The 20,875-nt window shown below is 40.1% G+C and overlaps 1 protein-coding gene across 1 annotated transcript; it reads right to left on the reverse strand.

Moving 5' to 3' along the window:
- Positions 1–537: 537 nt before the first annotated feature.
- Positions 538–1,092, reverse strand: LOC147619554 (uncharacterized). Its single transcript, XM_086773568.1, has 2 exons — positions 680–1,092; positions 538–591 (listed from the first exon to the last, which is right to left on the reverse strand). The coding sequence occupies exons 1-2, from the start codon at positions 926–928 to the stop codon at positions 538–540; spliced, it is 303 nt and encodes a 100-aa protein (XP_086629694.1). The 5' UTR covers positions 929–1,092.
- Between the last annotated feature and the right edge of the window lie 19,783 nt (positions 1,093–20,875).

A 20,875-nucleotide genomic window follows, 5' to 3' on the forward strand; every position in this document is an offset into this window, starting at 1 on the left:
TTGTTGCTCTTGAGATACAATTAAATGTGACTTAATGTATCCTCAAAATACACAAGAAAGATTATTCTAATTACTACCTACTTGGAAGACAGCTATAAGCAAGAAAAGCTAAGGTGATTCAAGGTTCAAAAAGTGATTGAATTTACCCCACTTGGTCTAGGGTTTGCTCCTGAAAGATGCAATTCACTTGGAATTATGCTTTTGTGTGATTTCAGCAATGTTTGTGCATTGGGTTGTGTGCCATGTTTTTTTAGTGACAAATGATAAAATGATTTAACTTTCATAACGTTATTATTGTGATATGGATCCAAAGCTCCAATACTAGCCTTCCAATTGGACGAAAGCTAAGTTGATTGAAAGGATGTAGAGATGGGATGTAAGGTTCAAAACTCCCTTCCTACTATTATTGCATTATAGTAATGCACCATGCATGCGCCTGTACAAAAATTGCTCTACCATGACATGTCTATATGGAGCTTAAACTTGAGCTAAAGTTTCCTTTTTTAAGTCTAAGGATAGCACCTTAATTAGTGTCATTTAATCGAACACAGAGCCGCCAAACTCCCCATCCGTAGCCGCGTACATCACAGGCTGAAAAAAAAATCAGATTCAAACGGTTAGAGAGGTGATCTACTTAATTAGGTGGATTAAGAGATAATTGGGGTTGGATTTGCAAAACCTGCACAAAAGCATGGTGGATGTGCTCATCAGAGAAGAAATCCAAGAAACTGGAGCACATGGAGGCTATTGGCCTGCGGAAAAACGCTGCCATCTCTGCTATGGATCCAAGGTAGAAGCAGCCCATCTCTCTCTCAAAAAAACTGTGCTCATCAGAGAAGAAATCCAAGAAACTGGAGCACATGGAGGCTATTGGCCTGCGGAAAAACGCTGCCATCTCTGCTATGGATCCAAGGTAGAAGCAGCCCATCTCTCTCTCAAAAAAAATGTTCAAAACAAGCGCAAAAAAAAATAGAAACAAGGAAGGACCAAAAATTTTGAAGAAAAGAAAAAAGGAAATATAAACAAAAATACACACGAATAGAGATAACAAGTAAGTTGGCCAGGGTTGGGGAAGAACCTCAGGAAAGCAAGCCCCCCACACACGAATTGCCCTCGCTTACATGGCTTTCAATGCCCTTAATGCCCTTTTCACCAGTGCTTTTTGTGCTTTTGGTGTGTCTCATTTGCTTTTTACTTTATCTTAGTTTACAACATATACACGTGCTTTGTTGCTCTCGCATGAAGTTTTTCCTTGTATGCATATGTGCATGTACGTGTGTACGTGTGCATGTGCGTGCGTATCTATGCATAAGTGCATATATATGTATGTACGTATGTAAGTGTGCGTGTGTGTATGTATCTGTGCATGTGTATGGGTGTGCAAGCATGTGTTGTGCGTGTATGCATATGCGTGTATTTGTATGCCCCTGTGTATGTGTGTTTGTACATGCCTCTCCATATTTGTGTGTGTGAATGTGTCTATGTGCGACTTCTCTCACACAAACACATATCTGTGAGTCTCTCTCTCACATGTATTCTCTCTCTATCTCTATCATGTGTACAAACACAACTCTCTCTTACACAGTATGTGTGTACACATACGTATGCGTGTGTGAATGTGTCTATATATATTAGTATTCATAAAATATTAGTATATATTTACTATACATATATTGATTTATATATCATTATTATATTATATATTTATTCAATATATTTTTAATATTTTAATTTTATATATATATATATATATATAAATTTATCATATTTAAAAGATAATATTATATATTTACTATAAATATGTCTTTAATTTTTTAATACTTATGTATATATATACCATATATATTTGTGCATACACACACACATATATATAATATTATATTATAATATATTAGTATATGTTTAATTATAATATCTTTACTTATTTAATTGGAATTTCCCGCATGTATAGCTGGAAAAAGGTGGTGGGGGGGGGGCGCCGAGTTCTCCGCGGGAAAAATAGAAAAGCACCGGAGGCAGACGGCGGCGAACCAGTGTGTGAGGAAAATTTCTGCAGAGTGAATGAACAGCGTCCATTCGACCAGAACGTTTGGTTTCATGCAGTGAGCGACTGTGTATGGTGTGTTGGGGCTCGAAATAGAGAGCAAAGTTGCTTCTATCTAATGATATGCTTATTACAAATTCACAAACCTAGCTATGCGCCGGCTCTACGTTGCCTGCAGTGAAGCGTGGAAAGAATATTTTTCAAGAAAATCCGAATGAATCGCTTTTCCACGTCGTCAGATAAGTAAAGCTTGATAAAAATGTCTTTGTTTTTTCTACCTTCCTCTTGTTAATACACGATTCCAACGAACCTTCTAAGGTTTTGTAAAAAAATAAAGGGTGGATTTTGATATGAAGAAATGTGAGGATATTCCATCAAATGACATGGAATCAAAGAGTCAGAAATGCAGCAATGACTCTAGTGAGAATTGATTTTGATTCTACTTTAGTGGAACTAAATGCAGGCCATGGATTTCTTTTAAAATCATATGAATATGTTTAAGCTATGCCGAATATCATTTTGTGTTTGTGAGTTGTTGGAATTTTAAGCCAGATTTTCAGGTGATAAAGAACATTATGAGATGTTGGGAATGGTGACAGTGGATGTATGGAATGAAAGGGGACACATGTATGTTGGAAATACTTAAAGGTTATGTTATGCCTACATGTGATTAGCTGGAAAGTTTTGGAAAAAGAAGCCAGTGAATCTATGCTTGGGAAGGGATAAGCAATTGGAACACGAATTTGAGGATGATTTTGTCCTATGCTTTTTGGGAAATTTTGAATGTGAGTTCCCTTGTTAGGTTTGGCACCAACTCTCACAGCTAGAAGTCTCGTACTTTCCTGGCTACTCCGCACACTTCACGACAGTTTTTGGTGAACCCGACGTGAAACTGCTGGGGTGAGAGTGTGGTGAAATATACAGGGAAGCTATGGCTGAGAATTCTGAGGGTCAGGGGGTTCATTTTGACCCCGGAGTTATGCAGATGTTTCAAATGTTTACCATGTACATGCAACAGCAACAAGCTGCTGAGAGAGGACAAATTTCCACGACCAAGGCATTACAATCAATTGTGAAAAAGGTGGATCAATTTGATGGGAAGGACATTACAAAGTACCTGCGCAATTATATAAAGGAGATGGAGCTAAACAGGGTGACTGAGGAGGATATGGTTCGAAGTTTCGAGCTTGTATGCGTTCCTGAAATAAGAGAGCGCATAAAAGGATTGCAGACAGCACAGGGTGGCAGAAATTGGGAAGAGTTTAAGCTTGCTTTAAAGGATGAATATTTCATGGAGGATTCTGAGCGAGTGACCAAATGAACTTTCTTGGAATGGGTCACAAAACCTAAAATGGGAATTTCTGCCACAGAATTGCTAAGAGAGTTTGAGAAGCGTTATGCCCAGTTGTCAAGGATAGAGCGTGCAACTTTGGATAGAGAAAAAATAGAGCTCTTCTTACAGGCAGCTGGGAAAGATCTCCAGGAGAAATTGGAAATCCTCCTTGAGGACAAGGATACAGAGCAGGGATTAAAGAGTGATTGGAATGATGTTGAGGATGCAGTCACTATGTTAGCAAAGCGGCAGCGGAGGAGGGATAAAATGGTGATGGGCTCTGCACCCCCCATAGCTGCTGTTACCCCTGAGAATCTACCCAAACCAGCTGCTACAATTCCCAAGGTAGATGGGCCAATGGATGAGCTTATCAAGGGTATGCGTGATTTAAAATTGAAGATGTCCAGGATTGAAGAAAAAGGTCTACCATTGGGGCAGGCTTCTATGCAAAGACCTCAAAGCAAAGAAGGGTTTACATATAGATGCATATGGTGTGATGACCCAGAGCATGCAAAGAAGGATTGTACCAGCTATAAAGAAGCTCTTAAAAATCAACTTGTGTTTTTCAAAGATGGGAAAATCCATCTTACAGAGACTGGTCTTCCATTGAGTACAAACTTTGGGAAAGGAGGGATGAAAAAGCTGGTAGAGGATATGGCTGCTAGTCATGCCATTTCTATGGTTGAGGCAGCAACCTATGGATTAAAGGTTGGTCAATTAAAGCAGGGATTTGAGAATGATGAGGATTATGAAAATGAGAATTTTTGGCCATCAACAATGGAATTAATTGCGTCAAAGAAAGTGTCAAAGCAAGCTTTGCATGAGGCAGGTGATTGTATACGTCTTGAGACTGGCTGGGAGGAGCCTGTGGATTCTTTATCCATTCATGCCTATATTGCCAAATGCCAAAATAATGAGGCACAGGTAGAGGAGAAGCGTAAAAGGGAAAATGAGGAAGGAGGGCCATCAAAAAGAGTTACACGTGGAAGTGAAAAGAAGGATCCTGGGCCATCACATATGCCTCCACAGCATAGCAGACCTCCACAGGATGTTTCAATGGAAGAAGTGCCAGCAAAAATGAAGGAGAAGGGTAAAGGAAAAAGTCCACTCTACAAGCTTCAATCTGATATTGAAGTTGCAACAGATCTCAAAAAGGTACTTGAAGAAAGGATTCTAAACAGTAGGGTGGAATTCACACTAGGGGAAGTCTTGGGGATTGCAAAGAAAGAATTTCATGATGAAATAATTGATATTATACGAAGAAAAAGGCAGTCTATAATTGAATCTATTCCATCACAAGGGGAGGCAAGCACTTCCAAGACTCATGGAGTACAGGTACAGAAAAAGGAAGAGAGAGAAAATGTGGTGGAATGTAATCACTCTGCTGATGGGGCACGACAAGTGCGCTTTGTGGAAGAGGATGATGAAAAAGAAGTTCTTACAAAGAGTCATTACTCCAGGAGCCATTGGGCAAGAGCAACCACTGAAACCCTTGTCAAGATAGGTGATTTGGAAGAGCCATATGTCGCTCTAATTGATCATGGGTCTGAAATAAATCTTATGGCTAAAAATCTCTACAACAAATGTAAGTGGCCAATGGATGTGGATCATGGGTGGATGATTAAAGCAGCTAATAATTCATCTGGTGAGCTTTATGCAGCATGTCCAAATGTAAGGGTAACTATAGGGGATGTGAAGGATGATCAGAATTTCTTTGTTCAGGAGATGTCATCGTATCCCCTCATTCTTGGGCAACCCTACATTACAGTTGTAAGGATGGAAACAAAGGTTTTGGATGATGGTTCAGCATATGCAAGAATAAGGAGTAAAGATGGCAAAAAAGCTGTTCAGTTTTTGACAGTTTGCATTAATCATGAAAGGAATCGTGAGTCTCTTAGGACACAGTCACTCCCAAAGATAAACAGAGAGTTCATGAATTACAAGGAGATGAGGGATTTTGGCCAGGTGCCATTGTAAAGCGGGATTCCAATGGTACAAGGGGAAATGAGTTCTCGCAGGACTCAATCAATGTAAATAGTTTTTCAGTAAATTTTCAGGGATTCTCCAGCTATGGGTCACTGGTTTTTGTAAAAAGCAAGGATTTGAAGCGTGGCATGCAAAAACATATACAAAATGAACAAAAAGGTTTTGAGCAGTGTGGTCTTTTGGAGAAGAATGAGTTTATTTCAGGGGTGCTTGATGAGGTGTCATTTATAGATACTATGGATGTGCTTTTTGATATGGGAAGAGCATGCTTACAGGGTGGAAATGAAATGATAAAGGTGTCATCTGTGGAGATGTATGATATAATCCAGGAATTTGAGGGGGTGGAATGTAAAAACATGAATTGTGAGATGGATGCTCATGTTGATACAAAGTACAAAACGGTTGCAAAGAAGGTGAAACCAGTTGCCTTGCCCTTGCCACCGGGAAGCAAGGAGAAGATAGATGAAGCTTCTATGCAGCCAAATCTTAGAGATCCGAAGAAAATTGGGCATAAATTTACTCAAGAAACTCTGAAAGAGCTGAAGATTGGTGAGAAGGATTTCCTGTTGGCAGTTGAAAGGGAATGCTTTGAGGAGATGCTTGTAAAACATGGGAAAGCCTTTGCTTTTCAGCCGCATGAGATAGGCTGTGTTGATCCAAGTGTAACAGCACCAATGGTGATCTTTACTGTTCCACATGTGCCCTGGAACCTGCGGCCAATTCCAGTACCAAAGGCTCTCTTGCCAAAGTTGATGGAATTACTAAAGGAAAAGATCAGGATGGGAATCTTGGAGCCTTCATGTGCCCCATATTCCAACAGATGGTTTACTGTACCAAAGAAAAATGGGACATTGCGCTTTATTCAAGACATGCAACCTGTAAACAAAGTCACAATCAGGAATGTGGGAGCAGGTCCAATTGTGGATGAGTTTGCAGAAGCATTTGCAGGGAAAGCTATATACTCTATGGGTGATCTGTATTCGGGATATGATCAGTTCCAGCTGGATATACAAAGCAGGGACTTGACCACAATGAGAACTCCTTTGGGATTAGTAAGGATGTGTACCTTACCACAGGGAGCCACTAACTCAGTGGCACATATGATGAATGGAATGAATAAAGTCTTACGAGACTTCATACCACAAAAAACTATGCCATTTTTGGATGATGTGCCAATAAAGGGCTGTGATGAGAAAGACAAAGATGAGGATTTGGATTCAAAAGGGTGCCGCAAGTTTGTGGCAAATCATATAAAGGATTGTGATATGATTCTATCCAGGCTTGAGGAAGTGAATCTTACTTTATCTGGGCTGAAATCAGTGTTTGGAGTTGGTGAAGTGCTAATAGTGGGACATCTTTGTAGTACTAGTGGACGTCGACCTTGTCCAGCCAAAATAGATGCAATACAAAGAATGAAAGAGACATGCATTAATGTTACAGAGCTGAGGAGATTTCTTGGAGCATGTGTCTTTTATGTTATTTGGATCCCACATTATGCACATGTAGCAGATCCTCTTTATCAACTTTTGAGGAAAAATCAAAAATTTCTGTGGAGTGCAGTACATATTAAAGCTATGCGGAAGCTGAAATATTTGCTCCAATCATCACCCACATTGAGAAAGGCAGATTATGAGTGTGGCAGGCCTGTGATTGTTACAGTTGATACTAGTCCTACTGGGATAGGATGGGCAGTAGGGCAAGATGATGAGGATGATCATAGGTATGTAATTAGATTTGGAGCAAAGGTATTAAGCTTTCGGCAACGAAAGTATCCACAGATCAAGAGAGAATTATGGGGGATAGTCACTGCTCTAAAATGTGAAAAAGAATATCTTATTGGGGCATCTGTACTTGTGGAAACTGATTGCTTGCCACTTCTTGGGATGATAGCAAGTTGTACCACTCCAGATATTGCTATGCTTAGGTGGATTGCTTATATCAAGTCACTAAATCCTGAGTTTGAGCATATTGCGGGAAAAGATAATCCAGTTGCAGATATGCTATCAAGAGCCAGGTATGAAGATGAGAAAGAGATGATTAGTGACATTGATGATGTGGGTACAAAGTTCTATACTACAGCATATGCAAAAGGGGATCATATTTGCCTATCAAATGCACTTGAGTCTTTTATTGAGGAAATATATGAAGGAGATTGGTTGCTTATTGGTCAATATTTGAGTACTCTGACAAGGCAAGAAAATTGGTCTGACTCAGAATTTAAGAGGATCCGCAGAAAAGCATATGGTTACTTTCTAAAGGATGGGTATCTCTGGAAGCATCCTAAACAGAGGAATGCTATGCCACAGAAAGTCATATGTGATAAAGAGACTCTAGGAAAGCTTGTGAAAGAATTTCATGAGAGTCTCTGGGCTGGGCATAGAAGTGTGTGGGCCACCTTTACCAAAATAAAGGAAAAATATTGGTGGAGAGGAATGTACAAGGATATTTCCCAATATGTGGAAACATGCATAGTATGCCAAATGTACTCAAATGTGCGGCATCGTGATGGCTTGCAACCAACCTACCCACCTGCCATGCACTACAAATGGGTAGTGGATCTAGTTACAATGCCTTTGGGAATTTGGCAGATGCGGTATATAGCACTTGCAAGAGAAGATTTGACAAATCAGGTAGAAGGGCGTGCTCTTAGAACAAAGAGTACGGAAATAGTATGCAAATTTCTCTTGGAAGATGTGATCTGCCGATATGGTTGTGTTGGGAAAATAACAGCTGATAGGGGTGAGCTAGATGTTGAAGAAGCAAGGGAATTCTTCTCTAGAATTGGTATCAAACTGTCCCTAACATGTGCTTACAATCCTGAGGGCAATGGGAAAAGTGAGCGAGGACATCCTCCAATCATTAAAGCTTTGGCTAAGGCATGCAAAGAAAGGATGAGAGAGTGGCCAAAGCTGCTACCATATGCCTTGTGGGCTGACCGTACAACTCATAGCTCAGTGACAGGATATATGCCTGCAGAATTAATGTATGGTCAGAAGCCAGTGATGCCAGTTGAAGAAGTAATTCTAACTTGGAATGTATTGCCCTGGGTGGAAGGATTGAGCAGAGATGACCTCCTTGCATTGCGAATAAGACAGTTGGAGAGGAGGCCTGAAGATGTAGAGCTTGCTAAAGCTCGCTTGAAAGATGCAAGGCTGAAAAATAAAGAAAGATTTGATAGTAGACACAGACTCCGGCCAAAACCTATTGAAGAAGGTGATTGGGTTCTAATGTATGATAGTAGCCTTGACAACCAATTCACTGTTCAAAGAAAATTTACAAAAAGATGGTTTGGCCCTTACATTGTCAAGCATGTGCATGGAAATGCCACGTATACTCTGTGTGAGCTTGATGGAACAGAAGTAAAGAATCTTGTGGCTGGCAAAAGAATCAAGATATTTAAAAGAAGGCATGATGGTGATCCTTTTGATTCACAAGAGATTCAGGATGAGAAGCTTGACAGTGGTAGTATGGATATGATTGAAGAGGAAGAAGATAATCTTCCTGGAACTGCAGAAGATGAAGACGACATCCAGTTATATGTGGACCTTGATGATGATTTGGCACATACCAGAGGATGTGCAGGTTTAGAGGGGGTGGATGTCGTGCCATGGCACGTCTATGATGTGAAACCGTGCATGTGAGGCCATCAAATACACATCCAGATGCATGGGTTAAGTGCCATGACGAGTCATTATATGATGCCATGTACATATGTTCATATTGTAAATGAGGTTCAATAAGACGAGCTGAGGCTGAGCCAGATCTAGGAGTTTTTGTATATGAGTATGGAGGATGATGTTTTTGCTGTTACTCAGAGCTCATGAACAAGTTAGAAGCATCCAGTTATATATGATGGCATGAGGGCATACCAATGCACAAAGGAATGCATTTATGAAGGCATGGAGAAATACTTGAATGAGCAATTGGGGATTCTATAAATCACATGGGCCGATATGATGATTTATAAACTATGAAGGTGTCAAGAGAAATGGAGATTTAATGAACATCACAGTGCCAAAGAGTTCATTGAATGTTGGGAAAATGTAGAGATAGAAAACTGCACTTGGACTTCATGGATCATCATGTAGAGGTACATGTATCTTATGTATATCTAATGTGGAGATAGAAAACATGGGGCTTGTAAGCATGTCTTCATAGGTGTGAGAATGCTTTGGGAATCTTGTGTTTGTGGCAAATATTCTACTTTAGTGGAACTAAATGCAGGCCATGGATTTCTTTTAAAATCATATGAATATGTTTAAGCTATGCCGAATATCATTTTGTGTTTGTGAGTTGTTGGAATTTTAAGCCAGATTTTCAGGTGATAAAGAACATTATGAGATGTTGGGAATGGTGACAGTGGATGTATGGAATGAAAGGGGACACATGTATGTTGGAAATACTTAAAGGTTATGTTATGCCTACATGTGATTAGCTGGAAAGTTTTGGAAAAAGAAGCCAGTGAATCTATGCTTGGGAAGCGATAAGCAATTGGAACACGAATTTGAGGATGATTTTGTCCTATGCTTTTTGGGAAATTTTGAATGTGAGTTCCCTTGTTAGGTTTGGCACCAACTCTCACAGCTAGAAGTCTCGTACTTTCCTGGCTACTCCGCACACTTCACGACAACGTACACACCCGCACATACACTAATGCAAACACACACCCTCTCCCCCCACACACATGCACTCTCTCACGCATAGAAATTATATCTCTCTCTTTCACACATACACACATACTCTCTCTCTCTCTCTCTCTCTCTCTCTCTCTCTCTCTCTTAGACACACACATGCACACACACATGCGCATGCACATGCACACACACACATACACACATTCTCTCTCTCTCTCTCTCTCTCTCTCACACACACACACACACACATGCAAATATATATTATGTCTTATTATATTCAGACACATACACCTATACATACATATATATGTGTGTATTTATAAATATAAATAAACTTATATATACACACACATATACAAATAATTTTAATGAATTAAATTTTAATTTTGATTAAATGCATGGTGAGGTGTTTTCAGTCTCAAACAAATGTATCTTACATGTTATGTCTCTCTCTCTCTCTCTCTCTGTCTCTATCTATCTATCTATCTATCTATCACACACACACACACACACACAGTGTCACATGTACACACCTGCATATGCATGAATGCATACACACACTCTCTTCCCCTACATACAATCTCATATATAGAAATTCTTTCTCTCTCACACACACACACTTCCTCTTTCACACACGCTCTCCCACATATAAAAGCTCTCTCTCTCTCTCTCTCTCTCTCTCTCTCTCTCTCTCTCTCACACACACACACACACACACACACACACACACACACGCAAGTACACACACACACACACATGCATACACATCAAATATATATTATATATAATATTATGATTTATTATATTTAGACACACATACCTATATATATATGTATATATGTATATATAAGTCACGCACATACATACATATAATTTTAATTAAATAAATTTTAATTTAGATTAAATTTTAATGGGTGGGAATGCATGCTGAGATATGTTTACTCTCAAATAAATACATCTTACATGTAATGTCTGTCTTTCTCTCTCTATCTCACATGTACACACACACACACATGCACATGAATCCTCTCTCTCTCTCTCTCTCTCTCTCTCTCTCTCTCTCTCTCTCTCTCTCTCTCTCTCTCTCTCTCTCTCTCTCGCATATGCGCGCGCGCGCGCGCACACACACACACACACACATTTAAGAGACATCCTATTATTTTTGTCTTTCTCTCTCTATCTCACATGTACACACACACACACATGCACATGAATCCTCTCTCTCTCTCTCTCTCTCTCTCTCTCTCTATCTCTCTATCTCTCTCGCATGCGCACGCGCGTACACACACACACACATTTAAGAGACATCCTATTATTTCAAGAAATAAATAAATAAACAAACAAATAAAGTATATTTATTTTAAGAGGAAAATATTAAAGAGCAGGGGTTAAAAGAGGAACACAAATGAGAATATTGGATATAGCAAGTTTGGGAAATAAGCCTACGGAATATATTAAAGAGGTGCGGTCACATGAGGAACACCCATAAGAATATTGATTTGGAAGCATGAGAAATAAGACCGAATAAATATCTCACATTATTTTCCAAGTAATTTGGACAAGATTGATGTGTACTAAATGCAAATGGAACCCTCTCATATGCACATCACAAAAAGGTTAGAGAAAGAAACTAACACTAGCAAGCCTTGTGAAATAATTAAATTATATATTATTGAAATGCTAGGCAATAATAAATTAGATTTCTCATTAAATGGAAGTGTTTTCTATTAGAGTTAGAAGAAATCCCCTCGAAAATAATAGGTAATGTGTGCTCATTAGAAGAAACCGCTAGTAATAATGTTTTTAAAAATTATTACCGGCACTTATTTGTACGTGAATTTCCTACCCACCTCCCCATCTTGGGGCAAAATAAGAAAATAATAACAAACATATTATACATAGGGTATTATACATAGGGTCCATACCTCAAAGAAAAGGAGTTGATGTAGAGAAGTTGCCCTCCGAATACATACAAAAGAAACAAGAAAACAAAGCTAAATCACTGGTTTAGAAAGTAGAACATGGCAAAGGAAACATGGGCAAAAGGCATGGACCATATAATTACCTTCAATTGAGAGAGAAATGAAATAAGATTTGAGCCTAGAAAAAAAACACACATACACACACACACACAAGTTGAAAACCATGGTAAACCTCAAAGAAATGAAGGAAAGGCAAGGGGGGGAAAGAACAAAAGGCTTACCTTTGACCTTGTATCTTGGAAAATATAGGCAAATAAAGAAATAATAGTCCAACGTTGCAATTTGTAATTTCTACAGGCGACGATAATATTTTTGTAAACATTATTACTGGCACTCATACCAGCGTTCATACTAGCGTCTGACATTTTTCATTCAAACTTTTGAGTTTGAACCTTTTTTGCCACGACATTGTAGATTTCAATTTGAATTGCTAATGAACAAATTGGGCCTTATGCTATAAAAGAGACTCCATTACCCCAAACAAAAACACTCTAATGAACGTGTGCAGGACCCCAAATCAATAACGTGACGCATCACAACAACCCGACACTATCGATGTACTGATAACTGAAAAATTTGATGATGTGGCAAACATGGTGGCATGAAACAATGACAACATGGCACTCGAAAACAATGGTGACATGGAGCCACAAAACGTTAACGTGCTGACAACAACTGGCATATGGTGCCACTAAATAATGACAACGTGAGGCTCTGCCATATTGAGGCGTCTGTGAATCTTGAGGAGAGATATATGTATGCGTGCACACGTTGTAAGTATCAAGTCACTCAAAAATGAAGAATTTGTAACAACCATGTACATGTGTATGGTACATATCAGATGGAACGTCTACAAAATCTACGTTTTTGCTCACATGAGGACCCTAGTAATGTTGATTATTATGTTGACTACATGAAAATCCAACCCGATAGGACACTACCAGATACTATTTTCAAATCAAGACACCAAACCCATCCGACCATCCAGCCACGAGAGGACGCATTAAAAGAGGCTATGATGGAAGAGATGTTGGACGCATTTATAGAATTAATAGGCCATGGACCATAGGATCATGGTGATGAGGACGATAGCACAATACGGTGTCGAGATACAATACATGAAGAAGAGAAATTGCGTAACCTCACGCATATACCACTTTATCCCTCAGCTAGGATATCCAAATTACACACATGTCTATCTATGTTAAACTTGCAATAAATGTTTGGGTGGTTTGATTCAAGCGTCTTAGAACTATTTAGGTGTGTATGGCATGCATATGATGAATTTTTTGGTGTGTATAACGTACATGGTGTTGATTAAGAATACATGTTTTATCTTGGCAGGTAATTAAAGGACAAAATTTCACCAGAGGGAAATGAGATGCTAAGCTCTCATGCGGAGGCCAAACGATTGCTAAGTACAATTGGCATCATTGGATTATAATTGTATCCAGGATTATCCTAGATGATTGTTAAGTGCAATTGGCGTGAATTACAATTGTATCCATGCTTATTCTAGATGGTTGTATCCTTTACCACACGATTGTCAAGTGTAATTGGCATAGATTACAATTGTATCCATGCTTATCCTAGATGGTTGTAGACATGAATACACACATCGTCAAGAATGTCTAGGTTGTGGGGCACTTATATAGGCAAGATGTTCAGGGACAAAAGGTCCTGCAAAAGTTCTTAGACACTTCCCTATCACACCAAGGATAAATCACATGTTCAGGTGAAAATCTATAGCAAGTTTAATGACATGGCATTGGTCTAATAGATCCATAAGCAATGTCACCTTGTGTGGAGACACATTGAAGAGAAATGACTTACTTTTAAAGAAGAGCCTCATAACATTTGTCTCGAGCTAGCAATGGATGGTGTGAATCCATTTGGTTTACGAAGTTAATGTGGAGCACATGGCATGTCTGCCTTGTGAATTATAACCTTCTACCATGGCTGCCAATAAAGAAGGGGCATCTCTTAGTCTCATAAATAGTCCCAGGAAAGTACAACATAAAAAACATGGATGTATACTTGGCCCCATTGGTAGAGGAGCTTTGAACACTTTGCGATGGCATTTAAGTTGACACTATGTCCAAGTGCTTTGGGCAAATAGTTATAAATGTACAAGGAGTACTTATGTGGACTATGCATGTGTGGCCAGGCTATGGAGAATGCTTGGGTAAGTTTTAGTACATACTTCAACAAGCTACTTGGTAAAGATACTTTATTAATTAAACTTGTAAGCTATTGCACATAGGAAAGTGTAATTTCTCTTATCGCCTTTTTTGTCGGTTTATAATGTTTTATAGGGTTCACTAGATATGGATACAACACATGCTTGTGACTCTACATCATTCCGTAAGACAATGTACAAGGGTTCACTATATCTGGATACAACACATGCCCATTATCTGGACAATTGGATGCTCGTGACTCTACATCATTCTGAAAGACAATGTACAAGGGTTGTATGTGATATCTCCCTGTTAATCACAAATTGTGAGAGGGAAATCTAGGCTGACCACCTCCTAGTTTAAAGACACGTGATTGGGAAGAAAGAATGGATGGAGAATGGAAATCCACCCAGTGAAGAGGCTCTCCATTTTCCATAAACTTCCTTATTGGAGTGATCTTCTAATTAATCATCTACTAGACCCAGTGCACATATTCAAGAATATAGCTGATATGATTTAGAAAACCATAAGTGGGGCTAAAGAAAGCAAGGGCCAAAGGGATTATCTAAGGATGTATGCAAAATTTTTGGCCATAAACATGACCTGATGGTGGGAAGGTGGTGTTACCTAAAGCACCATGGAATTGGAGGAAAAATAGGTAAAGAGGACCATTGCAAAGTTTTGCACCCCCACTAGATGTATACATTGCCTAAAGGATACATTTACAAAGGATGATGAGATCAGTGGCTTCAGAGCCACGATTTCCAAGGTTAGCACCTTGGTGCGTTGGATCTCTACTAAGGAAATAAGGAGAGATACCTTGGAGTCAGCTCGTCTAAACTCCTTGGAGGCCATGTGCATGGTCTAAAAGTTTCTACCAACAAGAATCTTGACCATTTAGATGCACCTCTTAGTTCATGTCGTCGACGAGGTTGCAGTTGTAGGGGCTGTCCATAGTCATTGGATGTTTTTTCTAGAGAGGTTTATAAAAACTCTAAATGGATTTTTTTGTCAACGAGCTCATCTAGATGGTAGTATGGCTGAAGGATGGCTTGTACAAGAATCTCGTGTTTATATAACAAATTTCTTAGTAAATCTGCTGACCCAGAGGTGCCTCGACTAGGGAGCCATGAAGAAGATGAGAGAGAAGTTGGGGAGATGCCTCAACTATGGAGCCATGAAGAAGATGAGAGAGTAGTCGGGGAAGTGCCACAAGGAAATGGGCTCGTAGAGTAATCATCAATAAAAGTGACGAAGTAGAGATATCCCCCAATAGATGGTGTCCTCATAGGACCACATACAACATCACTATGTATAAGCTGTAATTTCTTAACAGCTCTCACAGATCCATCCTTTGGAAATGATGCCCGATGCATTTTACCAAGAATACACCCCTCACATACATGTCTAGCAGGGGTCTCAAGAGTTGGCAACTCAGACACCATATCATGCTTTTGAAGGCGTAACAAACTGCCATAGTTCAAATGGCCAAATCGTGCATGCCATAATTCTGCATCACTCATAGCACTAGTAGAGACTGAGCAAGCATCGTGCTGCAACTTCTCAAACACATCCATCTTGTATAGGCCATGAAGCAAGGTACCTGAGGCAATGATAGAATAACCATCATTTCTATCATGAACTGTACATCTATTATCCACAAATTTCACCGTCAAGCCTGACAAGGCTAAGGCTCAAAATGACAGCAAGTTCTTCTTAATGCTTGGCACATATAAATCTTTTGAAAGAGTAGATGTGCTCCCATTTGCAGCAGTGAGCACAACTTTACCAATTCCTTTGACAGGATATGAGGAGCCATTTGCACATGTGACGGTTCCTCACTTGGGACAGATTCTAGAGACGAGAACAAATTTTTTTGTGAAGTAATGTGCTTACTTACTAGCACCATTGTCAAAGTACCAAGCATCCAATTCTGCCACCATTGACATGCATACATCATGAACAAAAGGGTCATAACTGCAATGTACAGTCCATGCCCAATCATCTTGAGAAAAACTTACAGATTCCTTCTTCTTTGCACTTGGTGTAAATGCATCAGCCACAACCATGCCCGATTCTTTATTTTTCTCCTTCTCTAGCCTTTTCTTGTACTCATTAGTGCCTTGGTTGTTGAGATATGTAATCGTGGTGTTGTGTGTATATGGGAAAGCACCCTAGAGGTGCAAGATATTGTGGTGAGATAGGAATGCCACATGTAATATTGCATGGTGTGTGAGAGTTGACCAAAAGAGTGGAAAAGGAGTTGCCACATGGATGATGATGTGTAAAGTGGGATAAGGCTTGAGAGCCTATATCATTGTATGGTTCATTGTGATATGCAATACAAGGGAATAGTGTTGAGTGTGCAATCTCTCTCTCTCTCTAGTGATGGAGTTCTTAGTGTGGTTCAATCCACCTTAATCTTATGCTTAATCTATGTCCTTCACCATGACCAATCCCATTTCTAGAATCTTAACATGGTATCAGAGCCAAATGGGCTCTTGGTCATGGGTGATTATTATGTATATTAGCTTGTTTGTGTGTTTGTTTGATTAAGCATATTTTATGATTTAGCCTTATTATTAAGAAAAATTTTAGCACACTCATTATCATTTGGTTGCATTGAGAGAGATTTGAAGCTACCCATAGGAGATGGAGATTTTGGAGTTGCTCATGAAGCTGAAAACCAGACATTGGGAAGTGTCTTGAAGCTGTCAAAGAAGAGCTATGCAACAAGGAGGTTGCAATGAAGCTGCCATTGAAGTCTCAAGTGGAGATTTCTCATTGTGGAGATGACAAATGGTGTTGTCATCATCAAAGAAGCCGTCTATAAAGCTGAAAATGCAGATTTCAGCATTATGAAGACTATGGAGTCTTCTCATCAAAATCAAAGAAGCTGCCCCCAAGAGAGTTGCAAATGGAGTTTTGCAACAAAGAGAAGATTTGCATCAAGGGAAGATGCAAATGGAGTTGGAAATGGAGATTTCTGTCAACAAGAAAGCTGCCAAGGAGATTTGAGAAGGTATTTTTGGTGATTTTGCCTCTCTAATTTGAAATTTGGGCATGGAAGAATGCTCATTTTTTATAAGGGTTGCTATGTGATGGGATGAGTGGATCCCATGGATCTTGCACTTAGGCAAAGAGCATGAGAAGGTGCAAGCTTGTCCAAGTAAGGGACAAGTAGTGTGGGCAAGGAATGAAGCCCATGATTGAGCTCACCGAAAGGGGTGGAGCATGGTTAAAGTTTGCTCATGAAAGGTGAGCAAAATTGTGTGGAAGCCATTGAAGGCTTTCAAGAGAGATTGTGCACCTATGGTTTCTCTAAGGAAACCAATGAAGAGAAAGCACCCTTCAAGATTTGGCATGCAAATAGGAGGGCATGTAAGTTTTGGAACTCATCAAGGAGCTCATTGTAGCTACGATGATGGCTATTGGAACCTTAAAAAGAAGCAAATAGTCAACAAATAGTTCACTTCCAGAAGTAGTGGAGAGCTCAGAATATAGCTAGAGAAGGCAAAACCATGCTGGGAAAATGAGCAGAGAAGGCGGATACATCATGAAGGCGCTAGCGGTATAGCAACACATCAAAGAGATACAAAGAGCATAAAGCTTTGGTAGTGTAAGCACGAATAGGAGTTGCAGCTTGGGCAGTATGCTCGAGTAGAGGCAGCGAAGCCAGCTCGAGCAACATGGAAGAATGAGAAAGAAGTGAAAAATTGTAGCAGGTAGACGTCTAGCAGCTGGCAGTGTACACCTCGTACAAGTGAGAGGCGAACTCGTGCAAGAGAGAGACTTGCATCAACAAACTAAAGCTCTGGATATGGCGATGCACAGAGCCACAAGCAGCAAAAAAAAAAGACAGCATGAGGTGAAAAGCTTGAAGCTCAGCAAGGCGGCAGAAGCAGTGCCTGGAGTAGGTCACCATGGATGGTCGGCACCGCAGGCAGCTCAGGAAGGAGACCGCCATAGCTGCTGTGCAGAAGCGGTCGAGAGGAAGGATGAAGAAGATGACGTGGTGTGAAGTGGGTCCGAAGCAGTAGACTGGCGTAATAACGAGAGACTGCAGCAGAATCGGCTAATTGGCGCTCAGAGGCACATTAAAGGCATTCAACGTGCATTCAGAGATGGATTTTTTTTAAAAAAAATATAATCCTTGACCCTTAGCCTTGTTAAGGGTTGTTTCACACACACTTGGGTTCACTGCCCAAAATGATTGTATTTTTTTCACCCATGAATGAGAAGGGTAACCGTACCTGAGTTTGAAGCTTAAAACGAGGATTTTTTTGTAATCACCCATGGTATGAGGGTAACCATGCCCGAGCTCACCGAGAAGCTCAAAATGGTAGTTGAGTGATGTGTGCATGAGCGATGCACGTGTGAGGTGCATGCGCATGGGTTGGATCCCACCCGAACTTCCATGTTCAGTGGTTCCGCTGTGAGCGATGAGTCGGCTCAAAATGGACTAGGTGTCTAAGATGGTAGACACGCGCACACATGTTTGATTGAACACTCCAATGTATCATTGAGGGGGAGTGTTGAGAGGTAGCGATTGCGTTTATGCAATGCTACATTGATATGGGTGATGGGTGATGGGTGAGTTGTGGAACACCTCGATTAAGAGGGGGTGTTGAGATATGTAATCGTGGTGTTGTGTGTATATGGGAAAGCACCCTAGAGGTGCAAGATATTGTGGTGAGATAGGAATGCCACATGTAATATTGCATGGTGTGTGAGAGTTGACCAAAAGAGTGGAAAAGGAGTTGCCACATGGATGATGATGTGTAAAGTGGGATAAGGCTTGAGAGCCTATATCATTGTATGGTTCATTGTGATATGCAATACAAGGGAATAGTGTTGAGTGTGCAATCTCTCTCTCTCTCTAGTTATGGAGTTCTTAGTGTGGTTCAATCCACCTTAATCTTATGCTTAATCTATGTCCTTCACCATGACCAATCCCATTTCTAGAATCTTAACATTGGTTTCCTGCAATAGTGACATTTGCCCTTCCTTTTAGGCTTATCACCTTCTTTCTCTGTATCCTTACCTGAGGATTCTATTTTTGGCTTATAGCCACCATGAGAAGAAACTTTACCTTTGTCTTTTTGATTGGCAACAAAATCTTGGTCACTAACTCACATATTAGATATCTTTCAATGCCTAAACTACTCTTCTTGCAAGAGTATTGAAACTAGCTCATCAAATGTAAGGGAATTCGGATTTCCCTTCACCAAATGAGTCTAAGGACAAAGGTAAAACTTTGATAAGAATCTGGCAATGCATTGAGAACTGTGGGCACCAATGTACTATCAGGATATATCTCATCCACACTAGCAAGCTGCTCCTTAAAATCTTTGATCTTGGTCTCATGAAGCTATCCATTTGAGTCTCCCCTCATTCATGTGCTCAGACTCTAACTGTTTGCGTAGATATGCAACACGTGCTTCATTGTGCACCTGGTATAATGCAGCAAGTGCATCACATGCCTATTTTGAAGTCTTACATTTGTAGCATTATATGGTAGTGATGTGTGTGAACACACTTAGGACCGCAAGGACATGTTTTCCTTCACTAGGAGGTTTTTTCCCCTGTGCGTATGTACACCCTCTTATCTACTCATTTTGGGGTGTGTACTTATCTTTTGTATGTGGCACACATTTGTTTATTCTATTCTAGTGAGTTTGTGTGCTCTCAAGATTCTCTATCTTGTGTGTGTGCATTGTTGAAACTCTAACCCTGATTCCAACAATTGGTATCAGAGCTAGCTTCCTTGAGACTTGATCTAGTAGTCTGCCTCCCTCCTCACGACCCTATTTTTTTTGTCTCCGTTTGAGATACCCTCTTAGGAGAAGAAGGTGTATACTATAGTGTGATGTATACAAAGTATACAACAAAGTATACAAAGTTTTCGGGATCTCGGGTGCTATTCGGGAGCATTTTGGGGGTGTTTTGGGCACCGCAAGGTTTCTGCAGACGTTCTGTGGAGAGGTCATTTTAGATTGGTTCTGCTCGATTTTGGGTATTTGGGCTGTGTAGCGGCAAAGATTTGGTGTGCAGCAGCATCTACAATGTCTTCAACAACATTGACCATCATACACTCTATTCTCTACTCTGTGTTTTTTTTTCATACACTTTGCAGGTGATTCAGTCAGTTGTGGTAGCCATCCACGGTTGTATCCAGTGAATACTGACTTGCAGTGTGTAGAAAGATTTTACATTTGGTAGAAAGTCATGGCTGGCAGTAGTGATGTATTCAACATGTTGTCTGCTGTGTGAGGACAAACTTGATGGGACTAACTACCCATTGTGGTCCTATATGATGAGGCATGTACTGGTTGCTAAAGGCCTTTGTAATATGGTCAGTGGTAGTGAAACTCGTCCTATTTCACAACTACCAGTGCAACTAGGTGCTGCAGGTACATCTGAAGTAGAATCTCATATACAGATGTGGCTCCTTCACATGCACCACCAGTACCTTCCACCTCTACTCAAACGAGATGGGATGGAAGAGATGCACAAGCACATGCATTGCTTGCACTTTCTGTGAAGAGAAGCATTATTCCTCATATTGGGTCATGTAAGACTTCAAAACAGGCATGGGATACACTTGGTGCATTTTACCAGGTGCACAATGAAGCATGTGTTGCATATCTGTGCAAACAGTTGGAGTCTAAGCACATGAATGAGGGAGATTCAATGGATAGCTGCTTGACCAAGAT

The sequence above is a fragment of the Cibotium barometz genome, chromosome 33, assembly GCF_041138505.1.
Source record: "Cibotium barometz isolate CiBa-2024 chromosome 33, ASM4113850v1, whole genome shotgun sequence".
In the NCBI taxonomy this organism is placed as follows: domain Eukaryota; kingdom Viridiplantae; phylum Streptophyta; class Polypodiopsida; order Cyatheales; family Cibotiaceae; genus Cibotium; species Cibotium barometz.

Bases quoted from the DNA above. Each gene is read 5' to 3' on its own strand.
- LOC147619554 (XM_086773568.1), bottom strand. From the start codon at position 928: ATGGGCTGCTTCTACCTTGGATCCATAGCAGAGATGGCAGCGTTTTTC. The intron at 592-679 runs GTTTTGCAAATC...TTTTTTTTTCAG, and splicing joins TCCACCATGCTTTTGTGCAG to CCTGTGATGTACGCGGCTAC.